Source organism: Pogonomyrmex barbatus, unplaced genomic scaffold (genome assembly GCF_055798465.1).
Source record: "Pogonomyrmex barbatus isolate J1 unplaced genomic scaffold, ASM5579846v1 scaffold1, whole genome shotgun sequence".
NCBI lineage: Eukaryota > Metazoa > Arthropoda > Insecta > Hymenoptera > Formicidae > Pogonomyrmex > Pogonomyrmex barbatus.
In genome coordinates, this window is record NW_028297098.1 from 24,244,331 (window position 1) to 24,254,436 (window position 10,106).

Here is a 10,106-nt window from a genome sequence, read left to right on the forward strand (position 1 = left end):
CACAGCCAGGGGAGAGAACCGTCGGATCATTATTAAGCCCCAAAATTACAGCCTATCATCCCTTCTCTCCGATTTCTCCTCTTAAAGAGAAATTTTCCAATCCGGAGGGGGGGGGAGGGTATTAATAAACGGACTTCTCACTGTATCCGTCCATCCCGTTGTATTGTGCTATGGCGAGGCGCCATATTTTATTGAGCATCTTCGATACGAGTTCCCGACGTAAGAAAGCTTCCGATTGAATTGGCGAGTGCAGTCACTCGCAGTTTAGGTCAGCCGGATGCGTCACGCCGACTTTAACCGTAATAATATATCGAGTCCACTATATTCCCGTTTTTCCTGCGAGACGACTTCACCTCCCCGTCGTCGCCGCCCTCCTCCGTCCACGTATATCCGTCTACGTATTTGTCCGTCCCGTGTGCTCCCGGAGTTTCTTCTTTCCTCCTCCACGGACTTTCTTTTACATTTATTTATTTCCTAAACGTCCGTCCCCACCGGCTACTTTATATTTGACATTTTTATTAAACCACCTAGAGCGGCTCTGTGCCCGCTCCGACGGGATCCCCGGATAGACGAACGACGGGAGACGCAAGTTTGGGCAGGGAGGTCTGGAAGCGCGGGGGTAGACTTCTTCTATATTGCTGTTAGAGCAATTTCGTAATCTCGATAGGGTGCTCCTTATATTGACCGAATAAAAAGTCCGTATCCGCTGCTGATTCCACCATCGAATATCGAGGTACGCCCGTATTTGAGAGGGGAAGATTGACCGTTCGCGCCGACACAGAAAAACCATATAACGCTCGAAATCAGTTTGCCATTTTACGATTATGCTATCTCGCAGACGAGAACTGTCGCGCAACGCGCCCGAGACGTGAGATCGATTTTATCGGTGAAAGATCGAATTTCTTCGAGATCTCCTTGCCCGGAGAAATAAAACGATGGCCGCTAGTTTCCAATCGTCCAAAATATAATACGGCGAACGCTGATAATATCAACAAACGGAAAGATTTTTATTATTAACATCATTCCATTCTTATCGCGGATCGGATACGTGAAATTTCCTGTCTGGCGCGACGCATTGTTTATGATGAAATCGCTGCGTTTTAAAAGATCCCTGAAAATTCTTGGGGAGATTCGAGAGGATATCGCCGTAGTAAAGAGTCTAATTTCCATAAGACCGACAGTAGTAAAAGACGCCGTAAATCGCGACGAGCGAATTTCGTCCTTTTGCAATTTCGTTTTATAAGCATCGACGTTGTCCGCGACGACATCCACAAGATAATACCAATATCCGAAATGTTCTTGTGTAAAGCAGCCCATCACTCAGAGTGGCAAACAAATCATAATATCCCGATATTATGAAATTCGTGAAAAAAATTATATTCTCTCCCTTTTCTCATTTCTTAGGGGACTTTTACACAAGTTTCTAAATACATTTCATTTGACTGTGTTATCGATTTAAGAAACTTTCTCGGCCGCCTAATCTGGCATTCCCTTCCAAGGATAAGATACTGCAGAAATAAAAAAAATTTTTTTTTTTAGATATTAATATTTCACCGATTTAAATGCATTTTTCCGATTTTAGATCATTTGTTTTTGAACGAGCCAGATGAACTTATGATCGCGACAGGCGAGTAATTTTAATCAGTGTACGATGTGCGAATTCTCGCAGCAACAGGCTCGAAATTTTTCACCGAATGATTAATTTCTCCCTGATTTTTTTTTTTTTTTTTTATTTGGTATTTTGGTACCTACGCATTGAACTTTTAATTTGTTCGCGAGTATCGGCAATTTCGATATTCGCTATTTGCCAATAAAAAGGATAAAGTAACATCTATTTTTTTTTTTATTGTATCTCTGCAACCATCGCGATCAAATATGTTGTGTGCGTAGCTATAGCGTTTGCGAAACGCGGAGAACAGACGAGCTTCTCCCAGTCGCGAATTTATCCACGGGCGAACTCATTCATCTGGTCGGGTTCATTCCGAGCGATCAGTTATCGATCGCGCAATTAGCATTACCGGATTTTTTTTTTAATCGGGAAAGAGCTTAAAAACCGTCATCGTTAGCCACGTCTTTTCGCGGCCTATCGTACGGTGCGCGCAATTTTTTTTTTTTTTTAAATTCTATCGGGATGTCAATCGGACTAAGAGAGGAGAATCATTAAAAAAAACTAGATCCGGGGAAAAACGAAGCGTACGGGTCGTTTGACAAATCACGAGGCGGCTCTTGGATATACCAACGTGGGAGGCGCACCGCGGGAGGAAACGAGGCGGGGGGGAGGATGATGTTTTTTTCCTCGGCGGCGCCTCTTTAATTTGCCCTCCAATTAACGGACGGGGTCCTATTTGAAAAATACCTGCCACGAGAGCTGGCAATTATACTTCTTCCTTTTTTTTGCGTCACGAGCGCGTTATTAGCGCTATCCGTCCAACCCCGCTTCCTCCCGTCCCTTGCGTCTCTCTTTCTCTTCTTCGTATCTCGTTTGCTCTTTCCTTTCGTCCACCTCTCGCACCCCCTCGCCTATCTCCTCACCCATTTTGTCTTAGTGCATGTGTATGAACGTGAGAGGGGGTGGGCGCGAGTGGGCGAGCGTATCCGCGCGATTGTATGCGTTTTACGTGTATTGCGGAGCACGCGGCTGAAGTGATGCGGCGATGGGGATGAGGCAGAGGCGAAAGGAGGAAGAGGATGGAGCGAGATAACGAGATAGAGAAGGACAGGTGAGATGGAGAGAAAGGAGAGAGAGAGAGAGAGAGAGAGAGAGAGAGAGAGAGAGAGAGAGAGAGAGAGAGAGAGGGAGAGAGAGAGAGAAGGGGTTGGTGGTGGATAGTAGCGAGAGAGAAAATTGGAACCGGGAGAGGATGAAAGAGCGGGGTAGCGGAGGATTCGGTGCGGTGCGGCACGACGCGGTACGGTGCGGTGGCTGCGGGCCGCGAGGGGCCAGAGAGGGAAGCAGTGGCGTTTATAACTCGTGCCCGGGTCTCTCCCGGCTTTGAGAAGGCCAATTAGCAGCATAAAGCTGCAGCTCGGCCCCGAGGCCGAGGATGTTTGTATGTAATAATGGATTGTTACTCAAAGTATCCGGCTAATTAATTAAGCCCCCGCCGCGCGTCCGCCTGCTCGTCGTCGTTTCTGTACGGCACGGCGGCGGTGGCGGTGGCGGTAATGGCAAAGGTTACTGGCCCCCTTATGTCATCGCCAAGTGTTACACGGATCGCCTCGGAAGAACATAACTGCGTTCTCGCAGTCGCAAATGCAATTTTCATCCCCTACCCTCTCCTCAGATTCTCCAAAACGTTACGAGATCTAAATCGGATACAATCGCATTTTTAATTCGTTCCTCAAGCGGTTGCTGTAGCGGCACAAATCACGCGATCCAAATCCACGATTTCCGAGAATTGAGAATGCCATTATAACATATTAATTTCATCGCGTGAAATACAAAATAAAAATTTTGTACGAGTCGATTATTCACTGTTAACATTCCCGAGTGAGAATGCAGCGTTTGAAGAAGAAGCTCATTTGGATAGGATAAAGCTCTTCAGTTTCCGATTGTGAAACTAAGCGATGAAAATAATTGGCGCTATGGAGAAATTTATTTTCGCCTGTAGAACACCCGACCGAGTCGGGTGCGTCCGCTTCGCGGGACGGTTGATGCCGGCAGATCGAAAAGAAAAGGGAGAAGAGAAGGGGGAGGGGGAAGAGAGGGAACAAGACGAAAAAGGAAATGTTTTATGCATCGCGAAAGATTCCGGCGGCGTTCGTGACGCGAGCGCATCGGTGCTTATTGGAGTCTGGGCGCGCGAGGACGAGCGCAGACACGGTTCCAATTAGCCGCGCTAATTATTGCGTGCTGTCAGCCACTTACGACGCTCGGAGACGCTTATAACAGCGGAACGGGCGTGCACGGCACGCCAACTGTCCGCGGTGTCGCCCCTTAAAAACACGGCGCAAATGCATATGACGCGTCTGAATACGCGGGGAGGTTCTCATTAACTCGGGGGAAAATCAAATTTCGAGTCGTGCAAATTTCGAAACGATGACGCCGCGCGTATAATTCTCTCGTCGCGGGCGCGACTTTTTCTCTCAAGCTGAGCCTCCTCTCGAAGGAGGCTTGCTGAAAAAGTTTTATTTCGTCTCGCATTTATCGAAACTGGCACTCGGCAGTTATAAATCTGATGTGGTTAGCGATTATTTGTTCGAAGTTCTGTCACAATGCTAGGGAATTGTAGCAGGTTTTTTAAAGGATTCTTTTATATCGCTACTTTGAATGTCTATTTCTTTTTTTTAGCAACAGATGGGAATACAATTGTAAACGATTCGATTTTTGCTTTTAATATTTCAGACGGCGCCGTAGCTGAGATCACGATGACTATGGACGTGAGCAAATCCGAGACGAATAAAAATGGTTCGACGCAGCAGGAGTGCGCCGGCTGCGGGAAGACAATTACGGAGAGGTAAATGACGGCATACCTATTTTAGTGCAATTTGCATTTTTTAAGGAAACGTCTCGTTTATTTCTCCCCCGTTTCCTCGTTAATAAGTCTGTTGCGTTGTTACATGCAATATATTATTTTTGTCGCAAGGACAGACGACGGAGGTATCGATCTCCGATCTCTCTTTCGTGCGGTTCTCTTCTCGCTTCGTTAAAAATATTATAGCCGTGTTTTACGAAAAATATGTATCAAATATCGAGATAAGAGAGGTATTTTCAAGACTTAACGGCCGGTAAGAACGAAAACTACGGTCGGTCCTTCAGGTACCTCCTCAAGGCCCTGGACCTCTACTGGCACGAGGACTGTCTCAAGTGCGGATGCTGCGACTGTAGGTTAGGCGAAGTTGGCTCTACCCTCTACACCAAAGCTAATCTTATCCTCTGTAAGAGGGACTACCTCAGGCTCTTCGGGAACACGGGATGCTGCGCGGCATGTAATAAGCAAATACCGGCGTTCGAGATGGTCATGAGGGCCAGAACGAACGTCTATCATCTCGACTGTTTCGCCTGCCAGCAGTGCACTCATCGGTGAGTGCGCACGACAGAATTATCCTATAGATACTACTAGATAGATCACTAGATTTTCCACTCTCCTAACGAGGATTATCTTTATTATCCGATCTTTCTTTAGCGAGAAACCTTTTCGTTTATTCCCCGATTTGAAGCATGACTTTATGATGGATTTACTTTGAGTCTCACTTTTAGTTTGGAAAGTGTAAAGAGAAATACAGCGCGTGACCGCATAGGATTTATTTAAAAATCCGCGATTTGTGTGTATCATTAAATGATGAATGGAAAGAATTCCGGAAACAGAAATAAGATTTGTTGGAGGGGAAAACTCAATTATTAAAAATTACTGCGCGACGTAAAAACGCGGGACAACCGGTGGAATACTAGAATCGGTAAATTCACTTCCTACTCCCTTCCTCACCCAACCATCCTTCTTTATTTTCCATTGTTCACTTTCATGACGATGCATCTTCCCCGTCGCTTGGGCCATAGGTGAGGGCGAGGAACGGCCACGGGGAACAGACTACTAGTCCGCGAGACAGACTCAACGGGGAAGGGGGAGCTTAAGGGATAGGTTGCTTTACAGGTCAGCTGGGAAATCACTCTGCGCTTTCCGCGCCATGAGCTCTCCTTCTTTCGCGATGCCGTTCTCCGGACCGACGCGGTCGTGAAATCTCGCGGCACGTCCTCGCGCATCCCCACGACATCGGTTCGCCATCTGCTAAAATGCGTAATATGCCTTCATTGTTTTCGTCCTTTGATCAAAGGATGAGAAATGTAAAGATTGATCATAATTTCAAATACCAAATCCATAATACCAAATTTTTATCGTTTTTTTAATAGAATTTTTTTTCTCTAAGTTTATCCTAATTTAGCTTAGTTAAATTTCATAAATTTCTTTCACAATTTTCTTAAAAGGGGAGAGAAGATAAATGGACCCTCTCTCTTTCTCTATCTCGTCCTCGTCTCATCTATTATCTTTTCAGACCTATTACCTTATGTAATATCCGACTAGCGCCTATTTTCGCGTTCGATTGAAATCATATTTGCAAATAGAACACATATGTTAACTTCTTTTAGATCTCACATAAATCGTACATTGCTAAAGAGTGAGTAGTAGAAAGGCGCAGCATTGATAAAATTCAATTGTAGTGAGTAAGATCATCCGCGCGCGGATCGCTATCTATCAAACTCGTGCGTTATCATCCGTTACTCTTTTTCTCCGATCGTTTTAATTATCCCTGGGTCACGGCACGACGTGTAAACAATATGTGGCAACGACGAGGCAGCGGAGACCTGTCGCGGGATTCAATGGCGGGAAACGTACAAACGAGTGCACAAAGCAAGCGAAGCGATACAATGCTGGCTTACGGACGAAGTGACTCGTTTTGGGGAGGAAACAACGTCCAGGAGAGAGAGCAGATAGAGCGAAGAGAGAGAATCTGCAGCCGCTCTGTCGGCAGAGAATGGCTCACAGAGAGATAGCGAGAAAGAGGGAGCAGGACGCGGGATATGATAGAGGAGCCGGAGGTGGAGGATGTAGTTTCAAGCCAATAGCAATGGCTCGTCCAGGCGTGTGGCAAACGTTGCGCGGCGTCTCAAACAATGTGAACAAAAGAGCATCAATTTTACGTTTTTATCGTCCGGCATTGTCTATCTTCGACAATGCCCCCGCCTCGCGGCTCGGGGACTCGCGGCGAGACTGCCCGTAGGGGTAGGGTAAGGGTAGTAGGGTAGGCGCGCACGTCAGGATCAAAAACGAATCCGTACGGAGGGGAGGGACGTGTCGCGGCGTTGGGGTCCTTTGGAAAGAATCGCGGACGCGTGACGTTTGCGGTCGCGAGTACGAATCGCCGACAGTCGCAACGAGGGGAGGAGGGAGGGAGAGGGGGGGGGCTTTCGGAACCGGGGGAAATGGAGATTGTGAAGAAGTAAATTGAGACGGCCGTGTACACTCAGTCTAGCCATTATATTTGTTGTAACAATCGCGTTGCGTGTCGCGGATGATGTACGAGCGCAATTAAAGCGCGCGAGCGCGTGCGATAAAATATGCCTGATGCGGAATATTCGGTGCGACCCCTGCGCGCCTGCGATCGTGCCGCTAAAAAGCAGGTACGTAGGTAGGTAAATTTGAAGAGGGCAATTACTCGCAGCGCTGCGCGTCCTGTAACGAGACGACTTAGAGTTTGCAATTAAACAGCAACAATTACACGGGGTAACTTTAGACTGTAATAACACAGAATAAAGGGTTGCCAGTGGCGGCGACTAGGCTCCCACCCTCCTGGTTAGAGGATGATTTACCGATGCAATTAGCTCTCTCTCGCCCCTCTCCCCCTCTCTTTCTTTCTCTTTCGCCCTCGATGCACACGAATATACACATATGCACCCCAGCGCAAGCGCGGGCTTCCGCATATTCGCCACCCCCCCCCTGCCACTCTTCCCCGATTTCTTTGCTTCCGTCGAATCCGGTCAAACATAATGACTACTCGATTAAACTTTCGCCCTTGCGACTTGGATTTGATATCGCGCGCCGGAACGAGATTCGACGAAATTACAAACGATGCACAATTTCTCGCTCGCAGACAACCGCTACTTTCCTCGAAATTACAGCGTAACATACCTTTACCCAATGGCATTAATTATTCACATACTCGCACGACTATAATATATAATGTTGTACGCATTATCGCGTGTGCTTTTTCATTATATTTATGATAACATCGCGACGGTCGTCCGTTTCGTATGCAAGGATTCCGGATTGCGCTCGCGTGTATGCCTTCGGATCGACACTCGGGCCGCAATTTCCGCGATTCACGCCGCGGTGCGTCGAATAAAGATTTTATCTGAGAAACTGGCGCGAGACGCGCGCAGCGAGGCCGCTGAAACTTTGATGCGCCGAAGCTCGCGCGCAGAGGACGATATTACTCTTTGAGAGCTACGGCTACGTCGACGGTGCAGCCCGTAAAGTGCCTCTCTAACGGGGTCACGCATTGCCAACGGTGGTATCATTTATTGAATCGCAGTGACTCCTTTCCGCCCTTGCACCTTTCTAGCGCATCGACCGAACGTCGTCTTCGCGCGCATCGCCTCCTCCGCCTCCTCCCACCTGGCTCTCTCCCATCCCCCTGCATTGTCCTGCAGCCGGGCTACCCTCGGTTAAAAATTCAACCGAGTTATCTGAGCGCCGTCCAGATTGAAATTTTCCATGCAGAGACCCGAGAGTTCTCTTTCGCGCGACTTCATCCCCTCCTAAACTACCCTCGCGGCGCGGGGCGATCCAACGACCCGATGCTTCTCACGCGTCCCGTAACGTTCATAAAGCGAGGTCGATTTAAGACTGCCGCAATCGTCGCGTGATCGCGCTCAGAAAATAGAATGTTCCTCTTCGCCGAAGGTTTTAATTCCACGAAACTTTGCGGAACAAATTGGTAACTGATGAACCGTAGGCACACAGGCTCGGTCTCACGGTGACAATATCTTTCGCCCAGCGATTTCTCCCTTGAACTTTCAAAGAATGAAGAAATTGCAACGCGTCGCGGGCTCCCGGGTGCCGTGAAACGTGTCAAAACGGCCGTAAACAACGTGATGTATCCCGCGACGCACGGGGGTGGGAGGGGGGGAGGGGGTAAAGTACCGCGTGCGACGAGGCACGCTGGGAGGCAGGCGGCTGGCGAGCACGTAATAAAAAGAAAATTGAATGGAAACACTTACGGAATTGCGCCAATTACGTAGGTGCGGGCGTGCTAGATGCATTCGCGCTGTAATAAAGCGTTCGCCACGACGGTGGCGGCGGTGGCGGTGGCAGTGGCGGCGAATTTGTTCTCATTGCGATGAACGCGGAGCGAGAGATAAATCAAGTTTTAAACGTTTATGACTTGGCTCGCGCGAGCGTTACGCGATGAGCTCCGATACAAATGGAAATGAAAACTTTGTAAAAAGGGCTTCGCCCGACCGCGATTTTAATATTTCGCCCCGTGACGGTGGATAAAAATATTTCCGTACTCGATGAAAAACGCGGACGTCTTGCGACATATTTCTGCGTCACTCTGATAACTTCTCAACTTTTATTACCATGTTCCGCACAGCTTCCGTAGCATTATTCTCTCTCTCTCTCTCTCTCTCTCTCTCTCTCTCTCTCTCTCTCTCTGCCTACATTATTAATTAATCATAAAAGATGACGAGGCATCAGAGATGCAGAATTGATATCACGGGTAACGTTACGTTTTACTTTTAATTTTTAATCATCCTTATTTGTTCGAGTGCGATTCACACGATAGATGAAGTATAAAATATTCGTAATCGTCTGACGTCGCGATGATTTTAGAGCGACACGAGCGTGTAAAAATGCCGAGAGGCTAGGTGGAAAATTACGGGGTTGGCCGATATCATTCCGTGGCCAGACATTTGCGCCGTTTTCGCGAGAAAGGATCGGGTTTTGCGCGGCATTATTCGCGCGCGCATAATGGAAGGCCCCGGGAATGACTGCGCTCGTGCAACGCGATAATTCCATTGCCCGCGCAATTATGACACAGTATCTGCCTCTAGCCAGACGGCCGAAAAAGGTATTCCAAAGCGTTACAAGGATTATTTTCGTTTAAGCCGTCGAGAATATTGCCGTTAAAGCCCGGATATTAATTCTTTTTTCTTTTTCCTGCCCGCCTTGCACACAAACTGCCCTGAGATTAATGAGAGATGACTAATGGTGAAATACAAATACGCTTCCGTCCGATTATACCGCGCACGAATGGTGAAAGCCAATAGGAATATCGATTGCGATAACGACAAGCATTATTTTGATTAATTCATTTAATTTGCGGTTATTGTAACTTTCTTTGTCGATCTTTTATTTCTGACTCGATAAGAAAAACACTATTATTATTTTACTTCTTGTAAAGAACAAAACTCTCATCTAATTAAATTATCTTTTATCTTGCTATTTATTTATGTTATTATTTAGTGAAGACGTATTTTTAACGGAGGTTGTATTTTTAGCGGAGAGAAAGTTTGATATATTCCATGAAAATAAATATTTAACGTTTTTAAAAGAAATTCTTTTTGTGATATATTTATTGCGTCAAACAGCAATATATTTTTCGTGCAA

At 46.9% G+C, this 10,106-nt stretch overlaps 1 protein-coding gene across 3 annotated transcripts in view; it reads left to right on the forward strand.

Annotated features, from left to right (window-relative positions):
• The window catches only part of LOC105434364 (LIM domain only protein 3), a 52,875-nt gene that overhangs the window by 38,852 nt on the left and 3,917 nt on the right, over positions 1-10,106 (forward strand). For 2 of the 3 annotated variants that reach the window (XM_011650074.2, XM_011650075.2), the window contains exons 2-3: positions 4,346-4,457; positions 4,760-5,023. In XM_011650074.2, the coding sequence (XP_011648376.2) occupies positions 4,369-4,457; positions 4,760-5,023 (353 nt within the window). In that variant the 5' untranslated portion in view covers positions 4,346-4,368. Of the gene's footprint in view, positions 1-2,167; positions 2,721-4,345; positions 4,458-4,759; positions 5,024-10,106 lie in introns of those variants that run through there. The other variant, XM_011650076.3, reaches the window with a different exon arrangement.